Genomic DNA, 16039 nt, shown 5'->3' on the forward strand with positions numbered 1-16039 from the left:
AAATTATTTGCATTTTAGGAATAGTGGTTGTAAATTTATCCTTTTCACTGCAACCATTATGGTATGAAAACCCTTTAATGATTGGTATCGTTTCAACGTGATTTCAAAATCAAAAATAAAATTTCCCATATCAATAATAATAAACATACATATAATTGAAAATTCAAATATAATTTAATAAAAAATAAAATTACAAAAAAAATCAAAATCGAACAACCATTTACAAATACAAATCAAAGCTATGCATGTGTCCTTGAAATCACAACAGCAACTTATATATATTCTTTTATAAGTAATTGAAAATTAATGTTCAGAAAGATGTTGATGATATTTATATTATGAGAAGGCCACCAATGTCGAATTGTTCTCTGTTGGTCATACTCATATGTATATATGTATATGTTTAAGAACTCAAATCTAAAACAATGAATATAAAAAAGAATTTGTAATTATTTATTTTTTCCTTTATTGTTTTAAATTATTATTTTATAGTATGTTATTTATTACATAAAAAATACTTAGGCTTTGTGTTCGGTAAAATTTGTCTCTTTAAAATTTAATACCCATCTAGAAAAATTGCTAAAAACATCGATGCAAAGTGGAAATCTATACAAGATGAATTAAATAACGTGGAAAAATTTTTGTCAACGAGCTTGAATCGAATATTTGGACATCTTTCTTACCAAATCAGTCACAATTTGCTTTATAGATAATGCGAGACGTTTTTGTCAGCATTACTTATTTGTGCAAGTTCTATATAAACTTTTAAGCTTTTTCAATGATTTCATATTTAACGTAAAATAAAATTTATTTATTTACTTTGTTCATTAGTTATCATATGCCATGAAATTCAAATCTGTTAAAGTTCAAATCAATCTAAAAGCTAAAAAGCTCTTTTTTTTTTAAAATAAATCTGTTTGAAATAAGAATATAATTTCAATTTTTTTCTATTTATTATCGCCTACAAGAAAATAATTTACTTAAAATGAAATGTTGAATAAAATTGATTGACAAATTTTGTTTTATATTTAGACAAACTAGGCTAATATTGAATTGTTATTGAAGTTATTTCATGACTTGGTAAATATTTTTGAAATACTATTTCAAGCACGATAATAAAATATAAATTTTAATATTTTTCCGTCAAATGTCAAACAAAATTATTTATATATGAAAAATATTTAACTGTACCTAGATTTATTATTTTATTTTAATAAACAATAAATAAATATTATATTTTGTGCTTTTTTGAAGAAAATTTGCACGTATAAGATATGGTAGCTTGATTGGATGAAAGAAATCAGACATGTCTCATATTTGTTATCGTTTATGACATGGAAAGTAGGTGGCAACATTGGGAACTTAGAATAAGTCATAACTGAAAAAATTTGTTAAAAATAGTTTTCAAATTACAGCTCTGTAAAAATCAGCAAAATATAACACAAAAGAAAGGCGTGAGGGCCAAACTAAATATAATATGCAGTATATTGAGGACTAACGAAAATTCCACAATGTAATAAAGTTCCCGATGATTAGTGAACCTTAATAAATGAGATTTCGTTAAAATTAAAGACAGCTTTTCTAGATGAATATCAAATATCAATGAATTATTTATTATATTTTCATCATTAGGTTAGTATGTTAAAAGATAATCTTTTTTAATGAAATAATAATTATAAAGATGGTAGCACGATCATTAAAGATTAATATTAAGTTGTAGGTATGTGTTTACTGAATTACTTTAGTGTAATTAGTCTAAGAGCCAATGGCGAAAAAAAAAATTATGAAGTCATCATCTAAATGAAATTCTTTAGTTATGTTCATTTTCGCAGAAAATCATCATTATCATTGTTGTAATACAACTTTTGTCCAGGAAACAGAAAACTAGCTTAGTTAGCTTTGCAAATGAAATTCTTGAAATTCTTTACAAATGAAAATTGCACACACAAACTTTGAATAAAAGTTGTAAATGTAGTCATTGAATAAAATTAGCATTCATGCAAATTTAACTCATTTGAATTGGTCTCATTTATTAAGAAAAATATAAAAAATATCGCTAATGTTCGATAAAACAGGATGTTTGGCGGGAAAAGCAGGTCAGCCTTAATTTTCATGACAATACTTAAATATGCTAAAATTAGCGCAATTATATTTTTAGATATTAAACGAAAATATGGTGGGAACGCAGTGAAATTAATTTGAATTTTTTTTTCGAACTTTTAAACAACAACTTTATCAGGCCTCGCAGCCCTTCACTTCACTTTGGAGTAATGGTGTTTAAAACTGAAATTTTACCGATGATGCTAACAAATTTCCTTACATTAAAGTGACTTTAACATTTAATAAAACTTTAACTTTGTAGTCGGGCGTTAATCAAAAATTTCTTTGAAAATGTTACACTTTAACACGCTTGTATTAACTAGACCAGTATGTATGAATGATAACGTAATTTTTCTCAACTTGTAGATCCCCGATTGACTTGAAAATTTGCACGCGTGTCAAGGACTGATAACAATACAATCATTTATTAACTTTATCCTAGTTCCCCAACCCTGGATCACCAAGACTTGATAATCTCATCTTTATTAATATGCCTTGAAATATTAATTTTAGTTCAATAAAGCATGTTTTTTTAGTTTAATTTTTAAAATTATAATTTATTACTTGTAAAATTTCATTGGTTGCTACTATAGCTCTTAAACTAATACAACTTGAATAAATGCAACGAAATACTTACTTTATAATTTACGTAGTACAGATGTTGACTAAGTAGTGAGTACTATACAAATTATTCAAAGGTACTAAGTACAAATTCTTTTGATTCAAGCAACATATTCAATCAATCATGTCAATAATAAATAATAAAAATAAAACTAATTTAAAAAAAAAAAAAACTGTCCTTCAATGGATTGGTAGATAGATTTATGTGTATTTGAGTAATATCTACTGAATAACATATATACACTTCATTTTCCATGCATAATAATCATTGAATAAAAACCGCTTCAAGAGTATAGAAATACATTAAAAATTCATTTATCATTTTATTTTTGACATATTTTTACTTTTTATTTTTGTATTTGGGTTTTTTTGTTTTATTTATATCTTTGATTTTGCAACTTTTTGTACCTATAATATTGAATATTTTTTGGATATTAGAAAATAGCATGGCTGATGATATCTCAATGGCATGTATGTCATTCTTGATTGTCCTTTAAGGTTAATACTTTTAAATCCTTTAAATACTTTACAATTTGTTATTTCCCGTCTCAATTTGTAGATATCTATAATTTAAGGTTTTCTTTTTAAAACAAATTTTTAATGCTTTTTCTACTTATGTCTTTGTTTTTAAAAACTTTGTGAAGTATATATACGAAATTTTATGAATTAAATGCGTGAAATTTTAGATCTATCTTCAGATACCAATTTCGATTGATTAACAGATTGTTAAAGGAGCCTGTGTGACTCTTTAAACAGATGCAACCGAACAAAATTGCCGGCTATACTCAATTATTTTACAACTAGATATGTGTAGTATCCTGGTTTTCATTCTCTTCTTTATAAAGTAATAAATCATTCCGAAAGAACCAACTCTCCAATTAAAATCGAGTTGAAATTAGTCAGGAAGCCACGAATATTGCTTAAGGTTAAAAATCTCGATCGTTGTAATAAAAAGTGTTTCATTAACATTTCAACGGCTTTGCATCTCGTATCTTTATTTCTTTATATATTATAAATGTGAAAGTAAGGATGTTTGTTTGTTTGTTTCTTACGTTTTCACGCAAGAACTAGCGAATGGATTTGAATGAAACTATACAGCAATACAGCTCATACATCAGAATAACGCATCAGAGATAATTTATAAAGATATATTTAAAAACAAAAAAAATAAATTTATTCTGACATTTTACTGCTTCATCTATGATCATCATTTTAAACCATAAATTAAAGGTTTTTGTAAAAATTTATAATAGTAAATGTCAAACATGGCCTTCTTTTCTGATATACTCAATCAATTATGATTATTATACACTTAAAATAATTGAAAATTGTGCAAATATTTTACCTGTGTAAAGCAATTCATTCGAGTGTTATGGAAGGGAAATAAGTGAGATCAAGGGAGGAGGAGGCTATGAGGCGGTGGTTTTCTACTTTTAAGCCCAGTAAAGCGGGCGGGTAGCTAGTAATCATTATAAAAACGCGACATATTTAAATAAAATGCATCATCACATGTAAGTAAAGTAAAAATAACAAAAAAAAAACAATGTCTACTATCAATATTTTCCACATAATATAGTGTAGACATTGTAGACATTATACATAAAATAATGACTACTATCCTAAGGATGAAGTTTGTTTATATTATGTTTATGTATGGTAAATATACGTAATAGGTTAACTCTTCATTTGTTTAGTACTATTATCAGCATGCAATATGATTCTTTGTATCTATTTTTATACATTACTAGCTTGATACCCGCCCGCTTCACTGGGCTTAAAAGTAAAAATCACCGCTTTGTAGCCTGCACCTCTCTTGATCTCACGTATCCCCCTTCCATAATACTCAAAGGGATTGTTTAACACACCAAAAATATATGCAGTTTTGAATTTTTTAAAGTGTAAAATAGTCATAATTCATTGAGTATATTAGAATAGATGGCCATGAATTTATTTAAATTTATTTATTATTTTTAATTTGTATAGAATATATCTTTATAAATTATAGCTCATGTGTTTTTCTAATGTAAGAGCTTTATTGTTCTACAGTTTTATTCAAATCCATTCGGTAGTATTTGCGTGAAAGCGTAACAACAAACAAACATTTATAAGGAAACATATAAAATATATAGAGATAGCAATTGGTTCGGATTGAATAGAATGATTTCAACAACTTGTTAAATTATGTATAGAGGCAAGCATAGTCAGTATACAATCGGGATTTTAAGAAATTATTTCAAAATTTAAGGAAACAATAGCCGATTTATTTTAACTCTCAAATGTGACGTGTCCTTAATGTTATAATTAGTTTGATACATTCATTCATCCTCACAAAATTTCACATTTATAATATATCTGGATTCTCAACCATCAAAATGAACCTTTCGATGACATTTTTATCCATAATGTGACTGTACGTGCTTGCCCTTTCATCGGCCTGTAATTCGAAGAATTTTTAATTTCTTTTTCCAACAAAAATGGCTACAAAAATGTTTTTAATTTTTTTATAATATTAGTTTGAAAAATGCCTACAATTTAGGCTTGTCGAAGAGAACACCCCATTAAATTGTTTGTTTTCACTGTACGTGATAAAAATATCAGGTTTTTTTAGAAAGTACAAATCAGTGCATTAGTTTATTAGTTTCTTTTAAAAAACATAAGATGAATGTTGCCATAGTTCACATAAGAAACCTGACCTTCCACCATGAATTGTTGCTGATACTAAAGAATTAAAATAACCATGGATGTAGCCTTTATTATGAGTCAATTAATTGACTATTAACCGATTGACAGACCAAATATAGAATTCAACATAGAAATCGCGACAATTAACATATCATTTGGATACAAAATTGTATTATATATTCAATTTGGGTCATTTGTCAATCATAAAAGAATATGAATAGACTGAATAAATAGACTTTCATCTAAACCGTAGGAGAATATAAATAAATATTTGTAGGATGTTAAGAAGTACATGGATTCTGTTGTTTAATAAGATGTGATAAAACAGATTTGTATGGAGGATTATTTATACAATCTACTTACATATTATCTATATGTAGCTGTAGTTGTAGATATACTTACTATTTTAAACATATGTAGTATTCGTGATTGTTATAATAGATATTAACATTAATGAATATTTATGTGTATTTAAAGTTTATTATTTTTATTTAATATATTTTACTTCACTTGTTCTACACAACTATAGTTTTTACTTAACTTATTAATTCATTATTATATATTTTATTATGTAGTTTTAATTTTATTGTACGATCACATTCAGTTGAGCACGTAGTTTATACTTTGGTGTTATATCTACATTAAGATGAAACATATTAATTTAAATAAAAAATGATGAGCATATTTTTTTGTTAATTAAAAAAACTTGAAATAACTGCAACATTTGTTCTAGTTCCTATTCGAAAAATTACCTTAGTAATATAAAAGAAATAGTCTAGGTAGATGAAATTGTAAAAATACTGCATTTAATACTAATTATTATTCTAATTTATACAAAAAATTATTGTAACGAGCCAAATGCCTATTTAACAAAAACGTCGTTTTAATAACATTATGGTAAAAATTTTCAAATATTTTTCATTATTGACATTTTGAAATTTTTGGAATTGGAATAATTTGGGATACAATAATAACAAATTTGAAATATTTTGATTTCTGCTTTGTAGAATAAGTGAATTGTTTATATTTAATGTTCATAATAATATTAATAATGGGGTTTTTTCTCCGTTTGTGACAAGCATTAATCTCCTGCGTAGATTTACATTGATAATGATTTAGTACGCACTCAATCGGCGCTCTTACAGCGGCCATATATTACAAATTTTAACAAGTACTTCCATATAACTTCCTCTTTGTTTAAAGTTTCCACACCCGCATCCTTTGTGACCGTATAATATGGAAAATCAATCTCTGCTAGGTAGGCTGCGTTTCAGGTCATCTCCTTAATAAAAATTATGTCTGAATTAATTTAAAAACGTTGAAAAACATTTCCTAGCATAGATGAACATAGATTGAATACAATTTTCAAAATTTTCAGAATGCATTCTTGGGATTTAAAAGTTAAATTTTAACCAAACTGATTGCGAACACATTTACGTTATTTGCGCTAGTTAAAAAATTAGACATCAAATATTTACTTTTTCTGTTTATCTTAGGACCACTTTACAAAGAAATCTATATTTGAAACTAGACACATTAATCTGTATGTGAACATATCTAGAGAAAATGCAGACGATAAACAACTTTCAACATCACTGTAACATTTTAATTTTATCAACGACAACTTGATTTTGATCGATGAATAAAATAACTTAATACAGTTTAACATTTTATCAAATAAACTTATCATTTGTTGTACATATTCACATCAATCAAAATGAATTTATACATGCATACAAACAATATTTAAGATGCTCCATAGTCTATACTAAAAAATTCTCTCGTGTATAATAGAAATTTGTAATTATATTTCAACACACAACTCAAATAGATATATACAGATATTGTAGGTATTGAAGATATATAATAATATTTATTTCTTCTGTATATAAAAATATAGTCCAAGATCTCAGAGCATGAACAAACACGCTAAAAAAACACCTTAAATCAAATTCTGAATGTTTTACCTGCACAATCTATTTTCACGATTATTTCAAGTTAAAAAATAACATAAAAGTCGTAAATACATACCCTTTAAAAATAATATCATAAAAAATTGTTTTCTGGGCTATTTTCTATCTACTATTGACAATTTGTTACAAAATCATAGGCTTAAGACTAGAACGCAGAAAGTGGTTAGACTTTATTTTTTCTCGGTAGTTTTTTAAGCTTTTGCGGTAATATTAAGAAAATTAATTTTACTTTCGACAACAGGTGCCTTAAAATTGAACTAAAGTTAAATTGCGTTTCAGCAGGCGTTGAATAAATCGCTGGATAACCGTAGTAATGGATATTGAATAATCATAAACCATTGCAATTTTTTTAAATATTAAGGCTTGCTTGTGTCTGCCATATTGACTGTTCGACGTAATTTTTCCAATAGTTGAATTTTAGGACTTAAATTTGGTTCTCAATACTTTCAATAATAATTTTCTATGACGATTCGCCCAACAATATAATCACTATAACCTCTAAGTTCGACAACATGGCATTATATCATTTTACCTTTTTAACTTGGATATTCCGAGATGTGTTTGTAACTGTGATGAAAGCTTGGACTGTGATGAATACAAAATGATTCTTCTAAATAAAATTAATAATTTGCATAAGACATTGAAAATTATGTAAAAAAAAAAGTAATAATAATATTTATTATTAATGAGAAGACGGAAATTCAGATAAAAATAAAATATTATACAATTATAATTAATTTAAACAACTCATACGTGTTACATATGTACATGTATGTTAAATAAATTACTTTTTAAACCAAATAATATTGTTTTTAGTGATGTGTGTACTTGTGTATGTATGTGTGTATGTGCACTAATTACTTATACCTAATTACATAAAAAATAAATTAAAATAATATAAATAATATAATAATCTATCATCCTTTGATTATGTGCAGTTCAAGTATTTGTTATTACTAAATCTTACGTATGCTCAGTGTCGGGCTTAGGAATTTTTGGGTAGTACTCGTTAGATGTACTAACTCTCGTGTTATTTACAAATCGGACCTGTCACAAAAAAAATTGTTTTTCCATCTTTTCTTTTTCATAATCTGTGATGCTGTTGGTTTTTGTTTATTAATACGGTCTTCAGCAAAAATTTTTTTCTTTCTCGATAGTTGAAATAAACTGTGGTTCCCTTTTGTCAATTATTAATCGACAACTTTGTCATTTATCAAATCTACCCTTATCGACACGGGTTCACTCGGCCCACTGGTAAATCCAGCGCTTCTGGTTAATTGAGACAATTCCATAAGTAATGAAAATCCAGTTAATTTAAGTAATAAACTATTATTTTCTAGAAATCCATGTTTGTATGGAGTTCTGGACTCTAATTCAAATGAATTCGAGTCAAAATTATTTGGATCAAAATTATCTTTTGCTTTTTTGCAATTTTCTTAAGAAATTAGAAAAAATCGATAATAATAAGAAAAAAATTTGGTTTTTTAATTTAATAATATTCAATTTTTTATGTTTATGGTTTTTTGTACGAGTAGTTTTAGATTTAACGACAGAAATCGCTATGACATCTTCTTTTACTCCAAAAACTGCACGCCCAAGCGTCAAATTAACACCCTTTTTGATTTTCTTTGATCAAAATTACTAATAAACTGAATTTATCGATCGAGAAAATTTCAAGTAAAAAATAATGCAAAAATCGGTTTCATTGGTTATAATTTACGAAGATATCGTTCAAAATCCAATAAGAAAACCGATTTCTCGAATCAATATCAGGACACTTATTGGATAAGTTTTTATGTGATGCCGATAAGTTCATGTTTTTTTTTTGTTCAGGAAAGTCAAAACGAAGTATTCAATGATAATATCGAAGTAGTTGTCTTTTGTTACGTAACAGTAACCTGTAGGTAGTATCATTGATATCAAATAGGTAATTCTAGAATATAGTCATTTCATTTGCAATTGGTATCATAGACGTTACTCAAGAATACAGCTAATTGAATTACGTAATCAATTGATCCCACTCATGAATATTTAAACTGAACGCAATTGAATCTTTAAACATGTTACCAAAACAAAGAATAAATAAAACTGTTAAGCAAAAGAGGGTAGTAAATATTTATATGCTAACTATTCAAATTCAATTGTAGCCAGGAAATAAATTCAATTCAAAATAATGATGAATGATTTACTAAAAATAGAAATCAAAATAAAATAATTAGTAAAATTATAATTGTGGTATTTAAAATAATTCAATTAGTATTATATTGTTATATCATCCCAAATATATTTTATATACACCCTTCTACAGTTACCATTTTAATAAGGCACCCTATATATATATACACACACACGTATGTATTCATAGACATAATTATATTATAGCATACACATACTGAATAGAGTGCTGTACCTTGGGGATGATTCTCCTTAGTTTTTTCCACAGTTTTTGAAGTGAAAACTTATTTAGCGACGTTGGGAACTTTTTGGTAGAGGAAAATGTTAAGGGTGTGCTTGCGCCGACATGCTTATAGCAGTATATCTGTAGCTATACAACCGACGTATTGTGTAACATTAGTGCTACGTATATAACAAGTACATTAAAATTTATGTAAATATAAATACTATCCACAAATCATATGATTGTATATTAATTGTTATTTCAATTGAATTGTATTTATCTTTTGTCATAATCTTGTACAGCCCGTAATATATTTAAATAATAAAAAACCATATAAACAGGCATATAAGTGTTTCTCGGAGTGTCAAAAGATGTGAAAACCAGATTGATGTTGATAATTTTAATTCAAATATTATGAATGAAAGTTCTAAGTGAAACATCTATCGGCAGTCCCTATGACTGTCAATTTTATTTAAGGACATTGCTGTATGAGACTAGAAATTTGTGAGTACAAAAGTTGGTTGATGCTTTTACTGTTTATTTATTTTCAAGTAATGATTTATGATTTAAACCACATCCTAGCTAAATCGTAGCTTACGGGTGGGTGTTTTTTTATAACCATATTTATAAAATATAACGTGAAATACTGATAAATGATGAAAATAGGTTCGGTCTCGTACCTTGAATCAAAATATCGCCCACTGAATAATCGTTAAACGAAAGTACGTAGTGTTACCATTATTGTGTTTTTATCATGCAAAAGTTAGTTGTTAGTGGAGAAAAAGTATTCTTACTTATCCTAAGACAATCAAAAAAGCAGTTAAAGCTATAGTTAAATACATTCGATGATTCATTAACCGTTAACTGTTATGATTACATGTTAAAAAGAGTACCTTCCTTGATAATCGTTGTGGATGATTCATGGGGAATCAGAGTCTGATTCATGGTAGATCTTATACTACGAATCTCATAAATATATAGATCATCACATTTTATAGTTATTATCGTGGAGAGATTATTTTTACTGTTTAATATTTAAAAAAATGGTTTAATAAATCTGAATTGTGATCTAAGGTTCAACACTCCATATAGCAAATTTATTTATTACATGAGGTAAATATGTTTATTTATCTAAGGTTAAATAATTGTAATAGGAAGCTTATTATATTATGAATATGCTTTTTTCCTTCATTTCTTTTCACAATTCCTTTGATAGTCAAACTGCTTTGAATCCCTTGATCCTGCCTGATGTTTGTTTTGTATATATAATTTGAAACAATTTGTGTTCGTTTTTTCTTTTAATTTATGAAAAAAATGATGATGGCAGACACGTGTTTTGTACCGTTACCCAATATATTTTTTATTTCTTTTGTCGAATAATATTGTAGGGGAAGTGGTGAATTTAGTAGTGGTCAATTAAATTGATTATTTTTATGATTTTTATTTGATGTTTGATTATACATATCAAATAGGCTCCTGACTTCTAATTTAAAACAATTCTCATCAGATATAGATAGATACATGTCGAAGTCGATGCAGTCATATCATTCCAATGACATAATTTTGTAGTCCCACCTTCAAAAAGGAACTGTAATCGAGTAATTGTTGACAGAACTGTTTAAAATTTGTGTGTTATTAATTTTTTGCATTTTATTCGGTTTTAGTTATTTGACAATTCCACAAAATTTCTACTTCGTTCCTGAGATTGGAACTTGTTTCTCGCTTCAATTTTAGAATCCTTCTAGATCAAGTAAATATACAATATTTTAGTCATTTGTATACAGTCATTTTTACCGGATATTTTGTTTATTAAAACAAGTAAGATTCGACATGAAACCCGAAGGCTAATGCGACCAAGAGCCGAAGAATTTTGAAGTTGTAGATTCAGATTCAGATACTGTGGCAACATCTAATCATCTAATTGGGTACCCTCACTTTTTTATTTCCTTGTAAACATCGATATCGAAAATTGTCTATATCTCGAATAAATAAAAATTCAATGAGCATAAAAAATTGAAATTTGAGGTTTCTGACTTTTTGTTCTTTGCAGCATTGAGAAAATTTATTTTTCTCTTATTTCATTTCGATTATACTTGAATTTATTTTGTCCAAATGACAATCCTAAATTGGGTGCTCGATTATAAATCGTTCATCTCACGATCGTGCCATGAATGACATTGACTACATTTATTTTATGCTATTATGTCTCACAATACGAGACTATAACCATAAATCATACGACCCAGGACTCACTGCAAGTAATTTAGCTGTCAAAACTTAGTCTCATCATTGAATTACTGCGCACAATCTTCTCTTAAATAAAATTAAATAAATAAATAATCGAGTTTAGTTTAAATATAGCTCAAGTGTAATAAGATAAAGTAAATTAAACTTTTTGTATTCGAAACATATTGTCAGGAATAGCGAATTGAACAATAAATGGAGTAGAATCTGTATCCCACTGAGAAAATATACCTAATTAACATTTGATCACATCATTATATTTTATATACATGTAATTCAATATATTGATATAGAATATGTTACCCTTATATTATATAAGTGAGATGAATGTATCTTTTTTCTTTATCGAATATATATAGAGCTTGTTCTTTTCAGCTCGGTAAAGTAAACTAAGTGTGTATAAAAAAGGTAGACTTATTAAACCGTAATAAATTTATCTTTCTTTACTTACACTTTTAGGTTCCTACTCCAAACTAAAAAGAACAAGCTTGGTTTTATTAAGCCCAACTGTTTTCATTTGTTTAGTCGGTAATTTTGTGTGATAGCAAACTGTGTGTATTGAAAAAATCTCCAACAGGTTCTTTTTTTTTTGTTAATCAAGTGTGCTGATGATATTTGCTACCTTTTGAACTGTGGGTGGTAGCAAGTTTACGATCATAATAAATTATTTTTTGTAACTTAAGTATATTTAAATTTATTCACAATCACTAGGATACTGTTGAAACACACTTAAATTGTTCACAAAATACAAATGATTGACTGTTACTTAATTGTACAAATGACCTTGTAAAACATGACAAAAACAGATTAAGGATGTTCCAGCATGGTATTTGCAGTTTCTATGTTAAAGCAATGGTACAATTTTTTTTTCGACAGAATTTAACGAAAAATTAAATTTAAGAATTTAATAATGCTTACTATTAATTCCCAAAGTTTCAGAAATTTTGACCGTTTAAAATGGGAAATAATTATGCCAACGTCCCAATTTCGGTCAATTTACGTCAAAATTAATATCTCGAAAGTGAAAATTAATTTCTAAATTTTTTTTTTAGAATTGTATTGTATAAACATTTTTTTCTACTTTTTCTTCCATATATAATAATATCATAAAAAATAGGAGAGAGACCGGACATTTTACATGCTTTAAATGGGACATGACCCTCAAAATCGCGAACTTTGTCTTTAAATATCTCGCGATCTAAACGGTCAAAAATTATGAAATTTTAGGAATTCATAAATAAAGCTATTATAAACCCGAGAAAAAAAATTCGGCCAAATCTGTCGAAAAGTGATTTCATGCTGGTACTACCTTAAGCGCCAGGGTGATTCCACAAATCTCACTTGATAGATCAAAAGAGCATTTTAAAAGTCCGATCTGGTTGAAGCAAACATAAATTGCTGGAACTTCTTTACACAATACATCTTTGAATTTGAATGAAGTTGAAATTTTGGCATATAGAAGTTTTGATAAAAAAGTAGTACAATATAAATGGGCCTCAGATCTCTGAATGAGTGTCGGCACTGCCAAAGGGCCTTTCAACCTAACTTAAAGTTTCTCCATTAAAGTTTATATTTACAGAGACAGATTTTTCGACAAAAATTTTGCTCCTTAAATTTATTTTGCTATTTTCCACAAATTTAGTAATTATGAAAAAAGTTTCAATTTGGCTTAAATTAACCGAGAAATTATATAATATCGATATTACAAATGATAATCAATAACATAGCTACTATTTCCTCAATAGTTTTGTTAAATAAAAAAATTGCGAGTAATAATGAATTCATATTTTCGGAGTAGATTAGATCTCTGATGGAATCAATTACGCAATGTAATAATCATTTTCCAGCCCCCTTTCGTGACTTATAAACGATCGGTCTTGTTAAAAATACGTACTTGTTAAATATAAGTTATTGTGTCTTAGTTACAAATCGCTATTGGTAAAATTACGTCAAGCAATCAATATGGCAGCCACAAGCAGGTTTCAATCTTAAAAAAAATAACAACAGTGATCTATGGAATGCCGCAGATCATTAGAAATCGACAGTTCATTCCTACAATATTTAAATAGTATTGTTGTAAATTACTATGGTATCTAAGCCACCGATTGTCACATGGAAAAGTCATCTGTCCTGATATGAAAATAATAACATCAAAAAATTTTTTGTAGTAACCGTTCTTGATTATGACGTGTAAATAATTATCAAAGGAGTTAAAATTAAATTTTAATATAAGATATAAAATATGTCGAAAAAGAAACATAATTTACCATCAAAATAATTTAAAACTACGTTTAAAACTTTAACCACTATTATATTATATAATCTTAATTTCGGTCATAAATATAATTACAATCTGAAATAATATTACGAAAATAGAATTACTATACAACTATGACGTAAATTAAAGTTTTATACTTATATATTTAAATTAACGAGATATTTTAATGGAGAATTACTTTCATGTAGGTACCTACTAGAGTTAGAGTATCATACATCCATTCATATTGTATGCGGTATTAAATTTTAAAAGGTTTTTGCGTACCACAAAAACTTTATGCTAAAATTATGTAAATATAATACTTTAATTAATTCGTATATAATTTATTATAAACATATGTTAGTTACTAGATTATAGAGATAGATATTATAGAGGGTGGCCAAAGTTATAGCACCAAAAATTCATCAAATGGTATATGACGTTAAGTTAATGGAAATTTCTTAATATACACTGATTGTCGGGAAAGCGTCCTTTTCTAGACTCACGGAGTTTGTATTAAAAAAAACTGTAATTATTGTGGACAAAGTGAAAACGGACAAAGTCCTAAAAATTGCATAGCATTTTTTTACTTTCAACAAAGACAATGGAGCCAGAGATTTTGTTTACTCGAAAAAAGGTGATGGCATACCAAAATTTCTACGCGGGCTTTTGTAATTTATCACTAATAATCTTCAAATAAAAAAGGATTTTTCTTGTTCATACTGTCAAGCTACATATTCTTCTAACCTGGCGTTTTGTGAATATTGACAATTGTATCATTTTGTATTAAAATTTCAAAAAATATAGGTACAGTAGAAATGGATCATCTTAGCACCTTAGCACTGATGTCTTTATATGGGATAGCTTAGAGCTCCCTGTATATTAGGTATAGTTTTTAAGAAGATAGTTGGAATATGATGATGATTTTCCCAAAGTTAAACTCCATAATTAATTTAAAACATGTATTAAAAGTTAATATTAGCGAAGTTTTTAATACTTATCAATATTATTAGAAATATTTGATCAAACAATACAAAATTCAATCTGAAGCAATTTTCAATATTAAAAAAAAAAAAAAAAAAACGGAGGTTGTCATGAGAATTTTCGACGAAAGTGAAAACTTAAAACTTTAGAATAACTGTGTTTTTCAAAAATTTTGAACAGTAATCATCGCCATCTTTGAATAGTAATCAGAAGTTACCAAAGTTCTGAATCACTTATTTAATAGTTTTTAGATACTGTTAAAGCTTTAGATAAAAAAATTTCGTTCTATTAATGTGTGATTATTGATAAAATTAATTAATTAACATTTTTGTTTATTTGTTACAGGTTAAAATATGGTTTCAAAATAGAAGAAGTAAATACAAGAAAATGATGAAAGCAGCACAACAAGTTCCTGGTGGTTCAAATAATAATGGATCTGGGGGAGGTGTTCCTAATCATGGATCCGGTCTTATGAGTACGCCTGGTGGTTTACCGTCTGGTAGTCCGGGTCCAGGACAAATGCTACCTGGTAAGTTAAATTCTTCGAAAATAAGTTAAAATATCCCGAAATAATCTATCTGGTATCTTATCCGATTGAGGCAGATAGAAAACTGACCATCTAAAGGTGTTAAAGATGTACATATTCAAAAAAATGCCTGCAAAATACATTTAACCCCGTTGAGAGATGATAATGGTCCAAATAAAAAAAAATATTGGTCACAACACTGGTCGTTGCGTTTTTATAAACCGTCGCCTTGCTAGGATCTTTAACCAGGAAGC

General features: G+C 27.4%; 1 protein-coding gene across 2 annotated transcripts in view; it reads left to right on the forward strand.

Annotated features, from left to right (window-relative positions):
* The window catches only part of LOC123299564 (homeotic protein distal-less-like), a 142535-nt gene that overhangs the window by 124924 nt on the left and 1572 nt on the right, over positions 1 to 16039 (forward strand). For both annotated transcript variants that reach the window (XM_044881796.1, XM_044881797.1), the window contains one exon: positions 15605 to 15788. In XM_044881796.1, coding sequence (XP_044737731.1) covers positions 15605 to 15788 — 184 coding nt within the window. The remainder of the gene's footprint in view (positions 1 to 15604; positions 15789 to 16039) is intronic.

This window comes from Chrysoperla carnea, chromosome 5 (assembly GCF_905475395.1).
Source record: "Chrysoperla carnea chromosome 5, inChrCarn1.1, whole genome shotgun sequence".
Taxonomy (NCBI): Eukaryota; Metazoa; Arthropoda; class Insecta; order Neuroptera; family Chrysopidae; genus Chrysoperla; species Chrysoperla carnea.